The 22582-nt window shown below is 40.3% G+C and overlaps 1 protein-coding gene across 9 annotated transcripts in view; it reads right to left on the reverse strand.

The window, feature by feature from the left end:
- The window catches only part of MYO9A (myosin IXA), a 190100-nt gene that overhangs the window by 152537 nt on the left and 14981 nt on the right, over positions 1–22582 (reverse strand). For all 9 annotated transcript variants that reach the window (XM_074880273.1, XM_074880274.1, XM_074880276.1 and 6 more), the window contains exon 2: positions 2151–3072. In XM_074880273.1, coding sequence (XP_074736374.1) covers positions 2151–2993 — 843 coding nt within the window. In that variant the 5' untranslated portion in view covers positions 2994–3072. The remainder of the gene's footprint in view (positions 1–2150; positions 3073–22582) is intronic.

Below are 22582 nucleotides of genomic sequence, written 5' to 3' on the forward strand. Positions count from 1 at the left end.
GCAAAGAGGCTTAGTGTATCCCTCCCCTATACCTAATCCCAACACACGCAACAGCACCCAGGGAGAAGTGGCCGTCCCCAGAGCAGCATTACCCGTAAACCCTTTGTGTGCTGCCCTCCACCCAAGAGCCAGGCAAGTACCCTTAAACTTTAGATCCTGAAACACAGGGGTAACAACAGGGATTCTGATAACCAGGGATCTTCAGCTGACACCATCCTGAAATCGCTTGCACTCTCTCTCCCCGTTTGATAGCGTAAAATAACAGCAAGCAGAGAAAGAAAAGCAAAGAAATGTGCAGCTCATGGGTATCCTCTATTTTTTGCCTCTGCACACAAGCTTGTTTGACTATAAGCAGTGACTGTAAGTCTGTATTGGGGGGTGGGAGAGGGAAAGGTTTAATCTTTCAAGTAGCTGGAACAGTTCATTTAAGGGCTGAGTGATGCTCAGCCAGTTTTGCAACTGGACTGTTTTACCTATTCCTGAAAAAGGCAGAATTTAGGAAAAAAGCAATTCCCAAAACCTTCTTTTACCTTCTCTTTCATGGAGATCTCTCTTCTTCACCTCTGGACACCTAAGCTAGACAGAGATGCTCTCTCTGACACTACTTAAGAGAACTATAAAGTGGACCTTGATCCAACAAGATACGCTAAAAAGCATATCAAAAACCAAAGAGGCATGCCAATGTTTCAAATAAATAACAGGATTGGAGGTGGAATGCAATAGTTTTCAGACCAGTTTTCTTAAATTAATGTGGTCACCTCATTGGGTCACCACAGTAACAACCATTAACTGCAGACTAACAGACCTGGTCTGACACCTTCTCATCAACTGCAGCAAGAAACAGTTCCCTCATCTCTTGCACAACAGGAGAAACACTGGTGAGTGCAAGAACAGGGAGTCCACTTGGGTGCTTTGAAAGTATTAACACACAGTTTCATGCAGACTGTCAAAAAAAAAAAGCCTTTTTAATTTCTTTACCTTCAGTTTGTTACATAGCTTTTCTGCTTTTCAGGGCAAAGCCCATCCTGAATGACTTTAATCATTTGATAACTCCAGATTAAATGAGCTCAGATGATTCTATCTGACGTGAAAACAGAAAAAAAAAAACTTGCTGGCTTTGCAAAACGAAGCTGTTCACTTATCCTTAGCCGAGACATCCATGAGCACTAGTACTTCCTCTGATTCTTAGTCTTCTGTCCAAGTCCTCAGACCAAGTCCTCAGACTCGTTAATGGAATATAGACACAAAGAGCAGGTATCTACAACTGCCAAAAAAACCTTTTCAAAATAGGAAACAAATCCCCCCAAATCCATGAGTTATACTATCCTTTAGTTGAAGCCACTTTCTATTTAAAAGAAGAAAACACAGCCATCGAGTCACCTCTCTGTACCACAACTTCAGATAAGAGCAACGGCACGGCTGAAGCTGATGCTCACGTCACATGTGCAGACAGGCTTTGACAAACAAAACTCTTTAACAAGCAAAACTGGCCATTCTAAGGAAAACCATTTCAAAGACTTACAGGGCAAACTCAAAGCAAATTAATTCATGAATGCTTGCATTCCTCTTTAGAGTTTCATACCTGCAGTGTTAATGATGCAGTTCATCTAATCTCCTTTCATACACAGGAAGAGTCCTCATAAAGTAACTAATTGCACCAGGCAAATAAAGTACTCAGGATTAGAAAATAAAATTTCGACGATGAAAGTTACCTTTGATCTCTTCCCCAGCTCAATGAAGCCGAGTGCACAGGAACTCCATAAATACAACACTATCAATATACTGTGTGCAATGAACTCTCTTTTCAATGTACTATCAAGAAAGGCTACCAATAATTCAAGAAAGGCTTTTTCATTTCCATTTTCTAACTGAAAAATCTCCAAGATATATCAGTATTGAAAAACACTTGAGTGAAAACAGAGCATTAATAAATTTGTCAGAAAGTCATTTGCTGTACTTTTATTTTCCCTTTTTCTCTTAGGCCCGTAGGATTCTATAGGCAGAAACACATTGTTAATACTGTTGTAACTTTATTATCAGTGTTTATCAGATAAACCCAGACTAGTATAATAAAACCCCAACTACTTGGGGTTTTGGGGGTTTTTTTGCACCGTTAAAAAGTTTCCACGCTACTATTGCTTTCATCTTACCTCGAGCACTGGTCCAGCTCCAAGAATAATCTGTTCTACTCCACTGGCAAATCCCTTCTGGCTGAGGGCGGTGAGGTGATGAATCAGAAAGTTGGTGCTCTGCGTCTTTCCCGACCCGCTCTCTCCCGAAATCACGATGCACTGGTTCTTCCTCCGCTGAAGCATGGCGTGGTAAGCCACGTCTGCCACAGCATAAATATGGGGCTCCAGCTTTCCCAGCTGATGGTTATCATACATCTTGACATACTTGGGGTTATAAATAGGTAGAAACTTGAACGGATTAATAACAATGAGGATGCTGCCTACATAGGTGTAGATTTTTTCTTGCTTGAAGCGGTTTCTGAGATTTTCCAGGAGCGTTTTCTCATTCAAGTCCGGCAGGCTGCACAAGTCATCATAGTCCTTCTGCTGTGGCTGGGGAAGGAAGCCACGCTCCACCATCCTGCGACGCTCCTCCGTCACCCGCAGCCAGGACTGGAGGCTCCCGTAGTGAATGGACCCGTCCAGGTTCTTCTCCCGCAGGAGGAAGCGATAATCCTCGCCGCTGATGCGGTTCTCCAGGGCCATGCGAGGCCACAGCATCATGCGCTGGACTGGGCAGTCCGTAGGGTTGAGGATCCATTCCTCCCCACCAAACTCCTTCACCTCGGCAAGGACGTAACATTTTGTTTTCTCGAGCTGAAGTTTATTAATGAGTGAATCAATCACCTCGGCAGCTGTGGAAGTTTTCCTGGCGGTGATGGGGCAATAGATAGTCCCTTCTGCAATGCTCCCGGGGTATATGTGCAGCGTGTACTCACTATCCTCAAAGCGTCGTCTTCCTCCAACATCATTTACACTCATATTGGATCCTTTCCCATCAGTACCTGTGCTGCATAGTCAGGACCGTCCTATATCTTGTCAGGTCATCATGTTAGAAATGCTAAAAAAAACCAAACCAAAACAAAAATAGATTAGGTGTTTTATCTTGGCAGGGATCCTTGAAAACCAGTTGATGTGCACTATGAGATGCAATGGAGCAACTCAAGTGGCAATACCAATTGCCTTAAACAAGGCAAATGATGATTCCCAACCAACATCTGAAAAGAGAGCAGGGTTTTCACACACCAAAGCTGTAATAAATAAGTGTTTAACACACAAACACTACTCACACCTCAGGCCCCTCTCTACTCAGACATAACTACCCACAGCACCTCAAGCTTTTGCTAATTTTTCCCTGACTGAATCAGCAAAGATTCAAAAAGACCCTCTGATTTTCAGTGTATTTTACAGAGAATAAAATCAGTATTTTGTGAGCAACATACCAGACAGCCTACTGAATCAATAGCGGCATTCTTCTCATGTGAAAAGTTGCTACAGCCTTATTGCTTAATATTACCAAATGACTTATTTAAGAGTTAGTGTCTCTATTTCCATGTTTGCATACTTCATGCCAACTTTTAGGGAAAGCATCATTCAGCTAACCATGACTTTGGAAAACACCCCTTGACTTTCCCAACACTGACCTACCCATACATATAAATTCCTAGACGTTGTTAGAGAACTAAAACTTTTGAGATTTTGAGCAGTTGCATAAAATGCTAACTTAAAAAAAAACACTTTAAAATATCACCTTAAAGGCATACTCCAACCAAAAGGAAAATGCCACCTTTGTCATAGAATTGTAGAATTGTTTAGGTTGGAAAAGATCTTTAAGATCATCAAGTCCAACTGTTACCCTAACACTGCCAAGTCCACCAATAAACCATGTCCCTAAGTGCTGCATCTACATGCCTTTTAAATACCCCCCAGGGATGGTGACTCCACCACTTCCCCGGGCAGCCTGTTCCAATGCTTGACAACCCTTTTGGTGAAGACATTTTTCCTAACATCCAATCTAAACCTCCCCTGGCACGACTTGAGGCCATTTTCTCTTGTCAGTTCAAAGGCCTTCCTGAGCAACATTCAAAATTACTCTTGAAAGACAATGATTTGCCTAGTATCAAGGTCAAAAAAAATTTGATTACTCAGTGGTCACAAGCTCCAAGTTCTCTCACATTGTAAAGGGACACACGACTACCACAGCAGCGCCCATCCAAGAGTACACACTGCCGATAGGCCTGATACTTTGCTCCAACACTCCTGGGATGAGGACCTTGTATTGACTCAATTCACCTCTTCCTACAGCTGCTCCAAAATCCAGACTGTGGGAAGAATCATCAGCTTCTCAGGGGTGTGTGGTACACAACAAGCTCAAATTTTAGCTGCTAAGATAAAATGACCATCGCCTTCCCCTGTGGACCTGGTCCTTGCCCTAGTTTCATTATCCCACAGTCCTGTGCCAGTGAACTGTAGAAAAACTCCTTTCTCCTCCTGTCCAGGAGATTTTCAACCCATTGGGATTCAAACAGTAGCACTTTTCCACCCACCAAGTCAACCTTTTTCAGTGATGTCCGTATCTGACATCAGATATGAAGTATTACAGCCAACTCATTCATACAGTCTCACTTTCGGTTTCTCTTGTATTCTTAAACACCACAGAACACAGATCTCCAGCGCTGAAACATCAACTGCACAGCCAATTTTTCAAACTTAATCACTACAAGACGACAACATCCCACAACCAGCCCCAAATGAAAGCAGTTCCAGAGTTAACGGTCCTCAGTTCTCCAGCAATTGGTTCTAACAAACTCAGAACTCCCCTTCAAGATGTTAAGAGTTATTCCAACATAAAGACCAAAGGTAACTATGAAGAAATGCAGAGGACCCTCGGAGCCGGGATCTGGGCAATGAAATGGCAGGTGACATTTAATACAGGTAAAAGTTTATGGGATGCACATCCTAATGTTACGTACAACGTTGAGCTTTTCCTTGAGCACTGCCCCATGAGGAAGACCTCATGACTATGACAGTTCCTCAACGGCGTCAACAAAATGCTCAAGAATGGTCAAAAAAAACTGAGGTGAAAACCCATGTCAGGTTTAGGGAGCTCCTGAGCTTCAGATATTTCATGTCAGGAAGAATATTCCGAGGAAGCATTTCACATGGTTACCCTGTCCTTGCGCTCCTCCTCAAGTACCCAGATCCAAGACCTTCAGTCCAAGCACAGCCACCCTCACCTTCTACATCAATGCAGGGCTGGGATTTGGAGATTTGTTTCATTTACTACAAAATTTCTGAGCTCCTCAAATGAAAAGCATTATTTTATGTTGCATTGTTTCTCGCTCTAATATTTCATTAAGTATATTATCCCCAGCCACACGCTATTCAAAGCAAAGAAATTAATATGTCACAGTGAAATACATCTGGCAGGAATTCACGGCGCATTGCTTGGTAGAAGGACATATATTATATACCGGGAAGCACTCCAGCTGCTTTCCTATAGCTTTATTATAGGCACAGATGCAACAGGGATGATGTCAGTTAAGTGCTGGGTTGGGCTTTCTTTGTCTGGCTCTATGACTCCAGCAGCAACTTTTCTTCAAGAAGGGAAAAAAACCCCACCATGCTTAAGCTAGATAATTCCTTATGAAGATTTTACTTCAAAGCTTATGACAAGAGGACTGGCTATTTTCATTCAAGTTATCAGAGCGTATCGAAGACTGCTGACTCACGCGAGAACTGCAAACAGGACTTTAAGTTGGTTACCTTGAGCAAACCAACCTCCTCTGCTACCTCCTTCCTCCTGTCAGATACATGCAAGATCAATAAATCCTCTATAAAGCATCACGCCACTCTACCACACCTACCCAAAAGCTTTCCTCCCTTCTCTATAGAAGCTTATTCTGCATGGACTCAGGAGAATAACAAACATCTGTGTCTTCTGTATCCAAACAACTTGAATTCAGCAGAATTGCGACCCAGGCATGAACCCCATGGAGATGCTAAAAGTCCCAGTAACTCTGGGAACGCAGAAGAGCCAAGCCCCCCCCTAAACCACTCAAATGCCAGAAGCTTCCACTAATGACTAAGAAATTTAGCGAGGTCAGAAAGCAAAGAGGTGTTAATTTGAGCCTTATAAATCACAGGAGGCATGCCACAGGATTTGTTTTTAATAACGCTAACCATGTCTTGGAGTATTATGTTAGGTCAAAGAAACATTAATGAAGATAATTGCTTGTGGTCTCCCAACCGCTGATGCACATGAGCCTGGCTCTGCTCAACATCAAACACGCCTCTTGCAGACAGTCAGTTTCCAAAGTATTTTGGTGAAAATATTGCAATGAAATATGCGTAATTAGGTAATTATGGGAAAGGTTCTCCTAATGACAACTGTTCAAGCAGGCTGTCGTATTAGACTTTATATTGCTTCTAAAATTAACAATGTTTTTGTGTTCGGACACAAAAAATTAAATAGGAACATGAAAAGAACAAAACAGAGTAAGTATTTTGCAACCCACAAATACTTGCTCTATGTGCTATTTTAATTAAAGACATCTTGCGTTGCTATGTGTTTAAATGAGAAGATATAATCGAAGTCCCTTATATAGGCTTATGGAAAAGAAAAGCTAGTATCTTACTGAAAGGGGATGCTTGTCTCTGTACCCAAAGAAGTGGCAGATTACAAGATGACCTGACTCCACCACCAAGCTATCGCTCAGCTGCTTCGCTCATGGACTGCCTTTGGCAAGGATGAAGGCGGCAGTAACAGGATGCTGATCCCACGGGAGATGGAAACCCAGAGGATACATCAGACCTCAGAGGTCAGAAATAATTGCAAGCTCCCGTGAACGCTCCAGCCAAAATTTATAGACTATGCATGTCTGTGAAAGGAAGAATTTATGACATTTTAAGCCAATATACTTTCAGCCTAATATTTTCTATATCCTTTTCCATTTTCTACTTTTGAATGAAGATTTTTACTCAAATTGACCCTGCAGGTTTATTTTGCTCAATTTTACTGTCATAACATGATTCTATCTGCAAAGTAAAAAGCATGATCTCCAAACAAACACGAGATTACAAATTAAGCCTTGTGTTGTCCTACATAACAAAATAGACTAATATTTCTAAGTAGCTCAGAGACCCTTATAAAAATCTCAGTAATAATCTGATTACCAGCAGGTTGACAGAAAAAATACTGAAATTATGACGGTCAACTAGGCTTTGTGCATACACTAAACTTGTAAATAGTGGTTTACCTTTACATTATATGCAATCTTACTAGTTGACCACAGTTTAATATACATAAACACTGGTAGCAAATGTGCTTTCTCAAATTAAACATATATACTATCACATATAGTGAGAGCTCTTGCATTGGGGGCTGCAATTTTTAGCAAGCGTTATTCTGTAAGGAATATCAAACAAATGAGGATGCTCCAACTACCTTCAGAAAGGTAACTGAAATGGAGGGTTTCAGCCATGCCGTTTATTTTCCCATTCAGAAAGAACAATCTCAGTATTTTCATTTTCAGGGACAGTGTAAGCAACACATGGCAAAAATCCAAAATAAACCGTCCACCGGAAGCATCAGTACCCATCATAAATAATCTGTGACAGCTAAAGCCTGAAATCACAGAGTTTGCCAAATATTGGATGATTTGGAAAAAACAGAGATTAGTGTCAGTGTTGAAGCAGATAAAGCGGCTGTTCTGGAAGCAAAGTTCACTTTGTTTATTATAACATCCCATAACCCAGACAAGGGGCTACAAAAATAACAAAACTTTCTCCCCGTTCCCAATCCTCAGGCAATCATAATAGGCTTGGTCGCTCAAGACAGCCTGGATTTATCTGTCCACAGGTATGTCAAAATGCATACCGTGTGGGGCAGAAATTCCTGAAATAGATAAATTTTAAAAATCTGATAAAGAAACTGGCAATTTAAACATACTTCGCTGCTTAATCTGAATATATCGGCACATGAGCTCTCCAAATTTCTCTCCTGCAGCAGCAAATAGTGCTGCTGGTACCCAAAATAACACCCCTACGACATCAAAACTGATGCCATACTCACAGGCAGAAAAGCCCATGTATATGCTCAACATCTTGGTTATTATTGCACAGTTTTAAATGTCAGTTCATTTGATAGTCTGTATAATACGTAACTCTCTCCTTGTTATCACCTTTCTCTTCTGTACTCACCATGGTTTTCTCTTCCCACTGTTTCCTAATTGGAGAGATTCATCATTATCGTCATTTAATCATCAGTGTTGGTCTGTCTCAAAGAACCTTGCAGTGCAAGTGCAGGAGGTGGTGCTACCTAAAAATGCAGCTTTATGGACCCAAGTATTGGTACAGGGAAGGCAGAAGGTGCAAAGGGGACTGTTTTGCAGTAAAACTGAATGAAAAATTTCTGTAAAATTAGTCTTGCCCGGAAGAATGAAACCTCTAATGCAGGAAAAGTGAGATCTGCAAGTATTATAGTGATCATAGAGTGGTTTGGGCTTGAAGAGACCTTTAGAGGTCATCTAGTCCAACAGTCCTGTAATGAGTGGGGACATCTTCAACTAGATTTGCAATTGCAATTCAAATTTACTTCTTCAAAAGGGATGATAACCTTGGACGTGGAAAAAAACTCCACCAGCACTCCAAGATTATCCATATACAAAAAAAGGTCTTTTGGATAAATCTCAGAGGAGTTTATTTGGACTGAAGCACCTAAGCAAGATGCCAGTGCAGTGAGACAACCTAAATTAGAACAGAAGCAGAGCAGAGACACACTTGCAGAGGCTCAGCAGCAACAGAAGTCCCTGCAGGACCTGGCACGATGGGGTGCCAAGGCACAACCGAAATGCAACCCCTGTGGGCACCAAACCACCCATCTCCTGTGACAGCAAGGACAAGCGTGCAACGGCAGTAGCATCCCAACTACACATTCTACCGCTCTGGTGGATTCTTTCCTCTCCCCTTAAAATTTTCCATTTGGTCCCAATTCTGTAATCAAGAATTCTTCTCCCTTGCTAAATCCATTTCATCTTGCTCAGAGTTCAAAGCAAATGTGGGTGAACCTGAAAATCTGGTGTCCCTTCACTTCCTGCAAACCCAAATGATTTTGTAGATAAACCTTCTTGAAATCCCAGGTCCAAGTTGGATTCATAAACTGGTTTTTGTCTGTTATTGTCATGAGTCATAATAAAAGGAGGAACCAAACTTGGTCAGTGTTAACCACCATGCCTCTGGTAGTGGGAAGTATTTCTGCAAGGAGAGGTGATCCCATACTGTCATGCCTGTACAGCCAGAGATGTCTTCTCAGCCTTTGAGAAGGATTCCCAGAATATAAAGGAATAAGTTGCAAATACACAGCTCAAACTATGTAAATCATTCCCAAAGATGTATAGCTGCCCACACTAAGTGTAACCTAAAATAGGTTGCAAACATTTTCTAAGCTGTTCCTAAGCTCACCAGCTTCTCCTGTGGCTTGAAAAACTGAGAAAAGTCTTATCAGGCTCTTTTATCCTGATTTTTCATTTTTATTCAGCACTTGAAGCAAGCCTATCAGCTTCCTGTCTAGTCACTTCTATACTAGAGGATGAGACTTGCATTTCAGCTTGTCACCTGGAAGCTTCTTGCTGGACAATGGAGGTGATCTTCTCTTTCAGAAATGGGCTCTGTTTACCCACACTTTGATCTGACATTTCTTGCTATTTAAGAAACCCATGGACACATAAAGCACTTCAGTAGATGATAATTCCTCCCAGAGCCTTGAATTACCCCATGCCTTGAGGTTTTAATATTCCCCTGTGGTCCAACAACCACTCAATGGTTCCTCTCCTGGCAGCTGGAAGACGGGCAAGGATGCTGCTACTCGTTCAGACCTTTTAGATGACCTTTTAGCTGAGACACAATGAAAATGGGAAGAAAAAAAACAAAACAAAAAATTACAGGAAATGCTGTTGCAAAATTAATTACTCCTAGAAGCCGTTGCAAACAGTTCTGATGCACACGGAACTGAATTAGGATGTGAATAACACCACGATCACGTACTCTTCCCTGAAAGGTCAAAGCACCTTCTGTGCAGGGAATGAATCAGCGTCCGAGGAATTAATCAGGGCTATGCAGTGAAAAAAGCTCTTGTCTGCAGGAATTCTGCCTTGCTGGCTGGAGGTGCTACTGTAGGCATGGACGAGGGGAAAAAAAAAAAAGAAAATTTAAAAAAAAAAAAAAAGAAGGACTACAGTAAGGTGAGGTCTTCTCATTGAGCCAGATGAATGGAAGAAGTGACTTCCATCTTCACTTCCATCACAGCACTTCTGTGTGATGCCGAGAGACCCCAAAAAATGGTGCAAACAAAATCTTGCCCTGGAATGTTCCTCTTTCTTGAGCTCCCAGTTTGAGTCACTACATCTTGATTTCTGGAAGCGCTACCATGCTCCCAAAATGTGCATCCTACAGATAAAGAGTGGCAGTGGGGTTAAACTATTAAAATAATCAGCTTTCTTCATGGTACTCACTGAACAGTCAGCGCTTGGAAGTTAATTCTCTCTGTGTACTGGAGCTTCACTGATGAAATGACGTCGGAGTAAGCAAGGATGCAAGAAATGCTGCGTACTTAGCAAAAACGCAGCATCATTAAAAGCTTCGTTCTGACAAATAAGGACTGATAACGAAGACTGTATCAGCCACCGTGCCCTCTAGCTGCTCCCCTGGCTTTTTTTGCCAGAAACAAAAAAAATAATATAAAAAAATACAATTTAAAAAAAAAAAAATCAAAGGAAATTGCTGAATCATCTGTCAGGCTGCAAGGGTGGCACTTGTTTACCTTAAACCTGCTGTTCTCATTTTCCCTATGTGGCTAACAAGAACTGTAAGCTGAGTGGCAAGGACTAACAAAACCCCAGAAACTAAGGAAGTGTTTTGTGTGTCCCAAGTGTTTGGAGACTTTCGGGGGGACGAATCATTGCTATAGGTTGTTTTGCTTCTTCTAATGACTAATTAAGTAGCCACTGGCCAGAGGCATGACAACCCTGTTGCAAATACAAGATAATGTCATTTATAAAAGTGGCAAAATTACATTTACAGCACCTTCAAGTTTTGCCAGATTAACTCCTGGCTCGAATATCAATGTCTGACAGAGCATCCCTCACCAATACAGCAATTCTGTTCATGTGAACAGCCAAAATCTGATTACCCAGCTTTGCTGGTTGGATTTGCTCCTTACAGGTTTACTCAGAGCAGTTCAGCCTCTGGAAACCCAACTGGAAACAAATCTGGAGTTGATATCCTGAAAGCATAGATCACTGTCAAATACCACGTTAATACAAGTGCAGAGAAGAGCCAGCTCGCAGGGAGATGGCTGTGTAAACCGTAAATGGACATAAGATCTTCCTGTTATCTGAAGAAGCACATGCCTAGCTATTTATAATTTTGTTTGCAGCCAAAAATTTCACATATAGAGCCTGAAAAAGCCCAGTGTTTACAATAAAAATCTTCTTGAACCTGTTAAAAATGAAGGATATTAACTGCTAGAGCAGAGAGACACTGCCAAGGACTCCAGAAGTTCACACTGAGGAGCATCCCACCAGCCCCAAAATAGACGCAGAAAATACCTTTTTCAGAGCCCAGGAATTACACCAGTGTTAAGGACAAGATGCTTCTATCCTAGAAGAGCTCAGGAGCTTCAGAGAACAAAACCCGGGGCAATGTGGGCATCCATCCACTCCTAATCCAGCCCTGAAGGCACTGGCAGTAGGAGAAACCTGACTACAACTGTGAGGAAAAGGATGCACGTTGAAGGATGCAGCGCGGCACTCCAGTACCACTTACAGCTTCAACAAGCATCACACCTGAAATAACAGCTGAACAAAAAGATACTTGCCTTTCCAGAAACACTAAGTATTACACAAATACATTGCACTAGCACCTAAAGGCCGCTGTATCGCTGCATTAGAAAATTTCTAAAGATAAGGGAAATAAATGGCAACTTATTAAAAAAAAATTGCATTTTTATGTGCTATCATCAAGAAATAATCTCACATTGCAATTTTATCGTAATGTGAGAGTATTTTTAATATTAATATATATCAATTGATATCTATTGATATACTGATATGTATCAATATATAAGTATATGGATTCTTTTGAAGGGTCTTGTTTGGTTAGAGAACCATGCCATTCAGCAGATCCTCAGTCTGGAGGTCTCCTTCCTCAGGAAAGTCAACCCACTTCCAGCACAAGCCGAGACAAGCCAATGCTTCTTAGCCTTGCTTATCATGGAGCCCACACACCCATCAAAACAAACATTAACCCACTTTGGAAGTGAGAATACCTGTGCTGTATTTCCCTAAAAAAACCCCAAATTAGGGACAATTTGCATAACTGAATGTCACCACATTATTTTTGAATACTGAGTCAAATAATATCTTCATAATTTCAGATGTTTTCCTGTAGTCTTAAGAGCTTCAAAGTTATGTGGAAGAAGTGAATACAGCTTAGGTGCAAAGTCAAATTTAAGTGCAATAGTGCTAGAAGAAGATATAATAATGTTGTTACTGATGTTCTCTCTTTCCTCATTTTATGGAGGATTATGGACGGCAACCGATAGTGAGAAAGGCATGATTTTAAAGCCGTTTCACAGAAAACTCTTTTTGGCAAAGAATCTGCTTCAAATAAAATTTTCTAGTATTCCCAACACAATTTTATTACATTTTACAAAAATTATTACCCGTCTGCTCCCGACGATCAATCAACACAAAAAGCTGAGCTTTCTCTTCTGCCAAAAAGACATTTCCAACTTTCCTACTAATAGGATATATATTCCTCAAGATTAAAATGAACAATAAAAAGCAACTCAGGCTGGTCAGAAGCCAAATACCATTTTTCAAACATTTTAGGTAAAGCATACCTTTTAATGAACAAGAGTTTAAACAGATAATTCTCCAACTTTTCTGCTCTGTCTTGTATTCTTTAAGCAACACTACGATTCAGCTATTCTCAAGCATCTGAATATGAATAAAATTATTTTCAGAAGTCCCTATTGTTATAGTACCACATGCACCTACCCCTGCAGATGCTGGCACCTGCCAGATGTGGTTTCTTCTGCTAGAAGTCTTATTTCTGAAACACAAATCACCAAGGCTTCCACACAAGCTCATCCTCGTTCTTTTAAAACCCTCCTTAAATGAAGGCGACCCTCAGCTAACTGCAAAACGCGTGTGAGCTTTGTCCTCCGGTTTGCCACTTCTGCTTGCACCTCCTTCCCGTTTTCCATCTGCAGATGAAATCATTTCCCCAAAGAGAATCATCTTTTCTGCAATAAATGAAAGTCAGCCCTCAACAGCAATAACTGCAGCTTTGTCAGGGGAAAAAAAAAAAAAAAAAAAAGCAGCTGCTCATGACTAGATTTAGGTTCATACTAAGTAAGAGGTAATGCCATGTGTTACCCGTCTCCTCTAAATTCAGCATCTGAAACAGCTTAATGTGTCACTTAACCTATATATTTTAGAAATTTGATCTGTATAGGCAGACCGTACAGGTAGCTTCCACTCCTCTAAACTGAGCACTTAAAAATCCTACAAAAGTAGTGTTTCTTTTCAGTGCAGAACTACACAAAAGCTTGTAGCACTGACCTGAAAGCATCCTTCTGCTCCCCAGTCCACGCAGCTGCCAGGTACTCGATCCCGTTATCCACAGACTGCAAGGCAATGCATACCTGCTACCAACCTATACATTTTCTGTATAGCCTAGCTAGCACAAAGAACAGATCTTAAAGCATTCAGAAATGTGCCAAAGGAAAAAGAATATTAAAACTGTACTGCCAGATCTGCTTAGTTACCTTACAAAGAAAAAAAAAAAAACCCAAAGCCCAAACACACACCAAACAGGATGAGTCATATTTTAAACAAGACTTCCAACAACTAGTTTATGGAAAAAAAAAAAAAAGGTCTTTTTCTTCTGAAGGCCATGTTTATAAAAAATATTCATCCCACAGATTATGATAATTTACAAGCAAGGGCACAAATAGGATGATGCACTTAAACTAACCACAAAACAATATATTCAATCTCAAAATTAAGCTGTCAGGTAAGTGCCACAACACAAGAGTGGCTTTTAAACTCAAAGAAGAGTGTTCTGAATGCGTCAGGACATGAAACCAAAACCGAAAGCCTTCTTACAATCCAAGAAGTACTGAAAAATCCCTTGAATTATAGATGACAGCTTCACTAAAAATAGTTATTGTCAGCTACCTGAAAACACAAGTTTTGCAGTTCTTTGAAAACATTAATATCGAAAAGAGAAGAAAAAAAAAAAAGGGGGGGAAGCTATTCAAGTATTTAATAATGCATGTCATCAAAATATTTCAAGGCTGATATTTCACTAATTAATATTGATATTCTAAAACTGAAGGGACAGCTTGTCTGAAATACCACCAGTATTATATTCCAGTATATATTATACTTTCCAGCACTGTTAGCACAGTTAGTACTTTTAGCATGGGTTTCCACACTGCAGCTTGTCTTTTTGTCCACTTAGCCCTAACAGGCACAAAGGTTCCTATGCAAATCTTATTTTTTCCCAAGATTTTATCTTGTTTCTGAATTCTGTAGTTGCAGCTCTCACAAGGACACAGAGCTACAATCAGCGGCTACTTTAATTGTTCGTGATATACTTGAAATAAGCTGTGGATTTCATGTGAAGGACTAAGAAAACTAAATGCTATCCTGGCATCACTCTCAACATTTTAAATAGGGAAGGCAAGAACTGGATGGACTATGAAGATGAGGTTATTTTGGGGAATTAGAGATCCTTTTAATAAACAGAGGTGCAGTATGGCAATGTGGAAAAAGTTTCCACCTCCGCTGCTCGTTTAGGAGCAAACATACAGGAGGAAGTCAAGCTGCATTTTGAAAAATGGATCTCAGACACTAATTAATTAACTAACGAGGTTGCTATCCTCTGCAAGATGGAAAGTACTGTTACCAAGACCCGCTTTATATTTGTTCAGTTACGAGCCTTGGAATATCATAGGAAAGACTGCTTTATTTTTTAAAAAAATAGCAACAAACTGAGAAAATTCCTACATGTGGATGGTGATTGTTTTCACAGGCAAAGTACTATGGATGGCCAGTGAGAGATCAGTGCTAGCATCCAAACCCAACATGTATACAAGACAAACACTCGACCAAGAGAGGACTAGACCTTTCAACGGGTCTATGGGAACTACAAGACCTGGTTGAGCTAAATTCAACTTCTCCTTAAGGTTAACCAGTTTTTCTTGATGGAGCAGATATACTGACTGAAATCTACAGAAATTCAGCAATGTTCAGTGACCGGTACCAGGGAATCGATGCATCCATTAGGGATGCTATAATTCACCTTTTTGAAATGAAACAAGCAGTAAATGATCAAGGATCTACAGCAGACGCAGTGACACAGCACACTGCCATAATAAACTTGTATTTTAGGGTGCCTCTGATATCCTCTGGGTTATTTAAAGCTCGTTTATGAGGGTTCATACACCTTTCACTAATTGTACATCACCGATAAGGATTAGGAAAAAAGCATCCTGATTTCCAAACCTGCCAAGCAGGTAACTCCGTAGGGCCACCCAACATGAAGCAGGACAAGCAGCACCTACAGACAAGGATTAAGGTGGCACTGGGGACAAAGATATTCATGGACTTTGCATTTCATTTGAATCTTTCCAACTTTGGGCAAAAGCTAGAAGACCACAGCAGCTTGGATCATAATTCAATTCTTGAACTCGGGTAGAAGCTTCCACCTTAACTGGCCAAGCTAGAGCTCAACACAAAATAGGGTAGCAGAGGAATGTAGCTGTTGAGGAAATAAAATTCAAAAGCACATTCTGGAAAACAACTTTTTTTTAAAAAAAAATCATTATATTAGTCTAATAAGGTAAGAATTAAGCCAATCAAGGTAACAGCCTGAATCTCATTATATTGTCTGAGAAAAACCATCTCCTCTGGAGGTTGGAGATCTGGTCTCTTTGGAGATCAAGCAGCAAAAATAGGAATATTCACAAGACTAGCAGTGGAATGATTTAATGATTTCAGTGCTTCAGTGGGCACAAATTAAAACTGAGCATATTCAAACTAACACAATGTATTTGTTTTTTTCTCTTCTGTTCAGAGTGTTTTGTACTTCCATGTGTCCTCCCTTGCCTTTAGAAGGACTATTTTTCCAACCAGAATAAAAAGGGGGGGGGGGGGGGGGGGGCGGTGGGTGGGTGAGCTTCCCACTTTTTTCCATTGGCAGGAATGATTTTTCATTAGGATAGAGCACTGCTATGAAAAAGAAATTCTGACCTGGTCCATCCTCAAAAAGTAAAGATTAAAACAAATGGTTCTTAAGCACACAGCTCAAGCAGTCTGCACTGATAGAGGTCAAGCATCCTCAGATGGTGTAAGAAATTAGATGACAGAGATTGAAGCAGCAAAGTACTAAACATCTCAAAGATAATTCCACATCCCAAGTAGAAACATCAGGTGGAGAAAGAGAAGCTCTTTTAAGCCAGGTCTGCAAAACCGCTTCTTCGACATCTGTTTGTGCATTTACTGCAGGGCAGCTCACAAAGCAGCTCTGGTGACGGCATTTGCCCTAATTGCAGTCAGCAGATAATCACACTTATCCTGAAATGGGGTGCCAAATGCAGTAGGAGAAAAATCTCTCATCCACCTTGTATATTCATTTCCTTTGATACCTGCCATAAATCTGAAGCCTCTCCCCTAATATATTTTGGGTTTGAACATTTCTAAGGTGATTCTTCTAATTATTCAAGGATTATTAGCTTCAGTTGCAGGGTTATTCCCAGAGAAAGTCATCGGACCCTCTCACCTTTTACTTTCTACCACGTGCCAATCTGTCTCTCCCAGTTTTTCTTTTCTATGTTCAAGGGGAAGAAAAGGCACCTCTTCCACACAAAACATTCAGTGATGTCTGTATCTCGATATGGAAAAGCATTCATTCCACCTGACACAGGAGATGAAATACAGACATCCCTCCAAAAACTGCAGTACAGATGGGTTTTAAGCCTTTTCCTTTGTAAAGGGTATTAGCAGTATATTTTAGGTAATTTCTTTGCTAGTGTAAAAATGCCATCAGTAACAGAAAAAGAAAATTCTGCTTTTAACAAAACTGCAGTGAAGAACTGATTATAAAGATAAGGATTAAGTTTCTTGAAGATTTTTTTAGCTATTATTATGACTTTTAAATTAGAGAGCAGCCAAATAGCTTCCACAAGATTGAAACGATTTCTAGATCCTGTTTTCTATCTCCAAATGTCCTAGGAGAAGGGCTTGTTACAGCCAGCAAGGTTGTAATAACATTCACCTGTTTGTGTAGAGGACCTTTCATTTGATTCGACCCCTATAAACAAATTATTTCCACAAGCAGACCACAGTATCCAAAATGCTGCCCCAACTCTTAATATTATATCGGGTAAGCTGAACATCAATGTATAGTGATGAGAAACATGAGCACACAGTAGGCTTTACTAAGACCATGAGCCCATTCAAAACCAAACAAGGACCACTGTGCATCTCTCCATCCCAGCATACCTCCCCAAGCTCACAGCCTGGAATGGACACAAAGCAGGACCTGTATTTAAAACAACACACACCACCAGCCTGGCATCCCTGTCCTTGGAAGGGGACAGGACACGGCCAAGGTCAGCTGCGTGTTATCTGAAGAAACTGAAATGCAATGCTGAGTACAGTTGAACAGGCTCAGATAACACAGCTGGTTTCATTTCTACCTTTTATTTACATGAAGGACAGCGGAGATGGGAACTACAGGAACTCCACAATATCCAGATCTAAATAGTTTTCCACGAGCACATCATCACCTAGAAAATATATGGCATTTTCCCTGATAGTAGAACCTGATTTAAAAGAACCAAATACCAGTCATAAAAAAGAAACCATACTTTTGCTACTTTAAAATATGATGTAAGATCACAAACCTCTCCCTAAAGTCACCAGACCTCAATGAAAAAACACCCAAGATCCTACGTAAAAAAATTACACCGATTACTTTTCTCAAGTTACTAAATTTTTTATTCATATTCAGTAACATTGCAAATATTTCAGCTGAAATATTCTCAGTCTTGTGCATTCATCTTGTCTATCTTTTCCATACTCAAAGGATTTCAAAACGCTCATCTGCCCAACCAAACCAACATAGATAGCAGTTTCACAAGAATTGTTTTCTTTAAAAGCAGAAGTTAGGTGAGGGCGACCATAAACCATTTGAACCGACTGCTTTCAGATTACTACGAATTATTCAGATGGCACAAGGCCAGCACAACTCTCCACATCAGAAAAAGAGGTTGGGTAAATCCAATAATGAGCATTTAAAAAGACAAGTCAACAAAATTAGTTCGATTTTCTCACTAGAGGCAAAGCAAGGTCATTATGAAACAGGGAGGGGGAGGATGAAGCGAGGATCCAGCAATAAAATAAAGTAATAATAAAAAAAAAAATCAGATTATTTAACCTATTGGTTTTTGCAATTACTTGCACTCCATTTCACCAACAGAATTAGAAATGTTGGGACAGTGGTGCTGGCCACAACAGGCAGCTGCCCGGGGTCATAACATACAAGCCATCCTCTCTACCATCGCCCTGCAGCGATAACGGGTCCATCCCGGAGCAGATGCTACCTCTCAGCTCTCATCAGGCACACAAAGATATGGCGCTTGTCTGATGCACTAAGAGCTCCCAAGATTAGCTGCTGGCACCAACACAGACAGAAGAAGGTGCAGGTGTGTTACTCCTGCAAATTTCAAAATGCACTAAGCAAAAATTTAAAATGCGCTAAAAAGGAAATTATGAGACGCATTGATCTCCCACAGAAAGGGTTTTGGGACTCATCTTAGTTGATCAGACGAATGTCAAGTTATTGCTAATCAACGTGCATTGTTCGGAGAGAACCAAAATAGATCTTATTTCTTTACTGTCACTGACGTTTACACACTGTCTGTATTTTATTTTTTTTGAGAGAGAGATAAGATGATATGAAACGTTGCTCTTTCTGTTCATAACTGTCCTGTTCTCATGCATTCCCCACCTATAAAATGTTGTCCCCGATATACCAAGTCTGCCTAGACTGCGTGCACAGGAATCACAGACCATGATTTGGATCAGAAACGTGAGATTTAGCTGACTTTTCAGGATAGAAAACTTGTTTCCCATCTTATCCTACCTTTCCATCCTCAGCCCAAAAGTCACTTTCTGCAGAGGAAAGCATTTTAACCACCTTAGAATTGTTATCCTTATCTATACCTTGGCTGCAGGCACAGAGTAACCTAAAGTTTCACAGATATTTAAGGGCATTGATGTTTTTAAGCTGTTAGTATCTGGCATCTGACAGACACATAGGAATCCATTTGTTTATTCTTGGCTGTCTTCATTGACTTTACACTTGAGCCTCATGGATTTTCCACTTTTCTTGAGCCTTTCCAATCAAGTCTGTGCTGAAACTCATCATCAATTTGACTTAAACAAGCATCCTTAACACTAATCTACAAAGAACTGATCAGGTTTGAATGGATTTTTAAAAGAATGAGGGGTTTTGTTGTTGCCTTTTTTAAAACATGTTTCTCTGAAACAGAGGTTTGGGGATTTTTTTTTTTTTTTTAAATGAAGAGTAAAACACAAGACCAAGTTATTCTATTCATCCTCATAGTCCATAACTTGTTGTTTTGGGATTTCCCTCCCCTCATCAAAAGTCACCCGAGGCTTTCAGGTTTTCATGAGGAAGGTACCTCCTGCATCTCCATCTTCCAAACCGCTACCACTAAAGGGATTCCCCAATCTAATAATCTAACCTGTTCACATTCCTCTTTGGAAGTCTCCCTTATCCCTGTACCACTTAGATCCCAGCCACAGTCCTGAAATCAACTGGATAGAGGTTTCAGCTTCAACAACCTAAAATGCAGCAATGGATTTGATAGAATTGTCGCTCCCAGTGATTATATACCAATTTCTTTTTAATTGCTCAATTTACTTTCTAACAACAATTATTAGCAGCCATATTTTCATAGCATTTCAAGATTCTTCTCTAAGACCATACATTCATTATTGATAATAAAGGACATTAACTTCTACAAAAGCGGTAAAAATAAGTCTGCTATGGGAAAATAAGTGTTCTCTTCATCAAGTTAAAATTTAACTGAGCAAATACCAACTTCTCTAAGCAATTAAAAAAACATACTGGCATTCTGGTTTGAATTCTATCAGGCTCCGCTCATCATTAAAAAAAAAAATAATCAAATTTTAATTAAAAAAACCAAACCCCGAGGAAGCGCGCACAAGGAAGAGGAAATTTCCCAGCCTAAGCTACCAAATAATCCAACTGAATAATTTTTCTTCCAAACTTCAGCGACATCTTTAGTTTAGGGACAACCTGTTCACCTCTAACACAAACCACTTTAAAGAAACTACTATATTTGTTTAAAGAAAGTTTCAACATATTTAGTACCATCCAGATGCTGTTAAATTTGTCAACTTCAGGACATTGCTCCAGTGATTTAGGTAAATCAGTGAAGCCTCAGCAGCAGTTCATAATTGCAGATGAGTTTATTCTGCAGGCAGCCATCATGATTTGTTAGATAGAAAAAAAATCATATCCTTCCCAAAAGAGTTTGGGCTTTCTCAGAGTACATAATTCAGTTTTATCATTTACACTTACAGTTAGCTATGGCAATCTAAGCAGGAAAGATTCTGCTCTGCCTCGACCCTTTAAATTCACTGCAATACTTACAGCTACTGCGTAAACTCCTACCTTACCCAATAATTAATGTTACAGAAATAGCGGTTTAGAAGTTGCTCTTCCAGGAAACATCCTATTAGTGGGCTGGAGAGTTAAATAAGTCTAATAAACACTTGCAGAGCGACTGCATGATCTCCTTGTCCTCATGTCCAAGGTGTCATCCTTCCTGGCTCCTCTAAAAGACAGCAGGAGATAGCACCTTCAGAAAACAGAAGCAAACTCAGAGCTTCTCTGAGAACACGTATGCCTGCCTCTGCTACCTGAAAAACAGAGTACATATTGGCATCATACGGTAAAGTCAAATATAAAAGCATAATTGTCCTTCCAAAACGCCTTAGAGAACATATGGTATGGAAATGAAACTGCCTTAAATCTATTAACACAGCTATGTGATGAGATCAACAGAAGGGAGCGTGAAAAAAAAAGTTTAAAAATACATTCAGTGTAGGATCACACAACTGAAGTACATTCATCATCCGGATAATGTAATGACACTAGGAAATGAGCTAAGTAAATCCAAGATTGAAGTTTCATTTTCTGAAGTGCATCTGTTTGGCTCGTATCACCCTGAACCTCATCATTTAGCAATGCTGGTTTTCATCTCGGATGCAAAGATGCAAGAACATAAATCAAAAAGTCTTCCTTGACAAGCAGCCATGAAAAACACGCTTCTAATTTGTTTTCATAAATAAATACTCTGGTCCTTGCCACAGCCCTCCATGCAAATATGCAATGGGTGACATCTCGTTTCAGGCTGACCCTTACTAGTTTGCCAGGTTTTGGGTTTTTTGGTGAAAGAGTGTCAATCTTCACTAGGGAAAGTTAAACCATCTGTTTTTTCACTGAAGCAGATGAGAAGCACTGGATCAAGCCAACTAAATCAAGGGGGACAGCACACTCCTGCAGAGGAGGTAACATCCCCCACTACGCTCCTTCCCTGGAATCATCTGGCCATTGCTTTCTGTGATTGGAAATGAGGAAAGCTAAACCTGACTAAAACTGAGTGGCTTACCATGGAGCCAATCATGGAGTCAACTGAAAACACTTCTAGGGATGGAAAGTATTTTTTACATTTCATGCGTCAACAGTACAAGCAACTGGCCAAAACTCTGGCTGAACATGTCACAGTGGGAATCTGACTTTGAATCAGGCAGGTAGAAAAGGGCTTGAGTCCATCCAAATGAGTCAAGTGGAGGCCCATCACACCAACCACCAGAAAATCTGTTAGGTTGAGAGACATACAAAGCAACTGATGCAGAGGTCTGGGGAAATTTCCAAAGGAAAGCACGCATTCGCTTGTCGGTCTTCTCCACGCCCAAGGACTCTGGTCACCAGTTCAGTTTTAAGATGCATGACACAGGCAGAAGATTATTAGACCAAGACCAACCAGAAGATGTTAGGAAGTTTTAGTCCCATGAGTTCTGCTGGCAAATATCCACGGGAGCACGGATGAGAAAACCGAGGAAGACCCAGACAAACAGCAGCTTTCAAAATTAATATATGGATATTTTATGATCCATTCCAATCAAATTTTGAATTACCTCCACCAAAATTACCTAAGTTGATGACTACTTTCTATATCATGCAACTTGACTTCAACATACTGATCTGGTTACTGATTTTGTCAAACTACAGACTCTGCTACCTCACGCTCCCATCTCTCACGGTACCCCCTTATCTCCCCAAGGTTTTGTAGGTCCCTTCACCCTACACCACAGCTAGAACAAACCAAAGCATCATTATACGCCCACGCAAAGAACAATTAAATCAGATGAATATCAAAG

This window comes from Strix uralensis, chromosome 11 (genome assembly GCF_047716275.1).
Source record: "Strix uralensis isolate ZFMK-TIS-50842 chromosome 11, bStrUra1, whole genome shotgun sequence".
Classification (NCBI taxonomy): Eukaryota; Metazoa; Chordata; class Aves; order Strigiformes; family Strigidae; genus Strix; species Strix uralensis.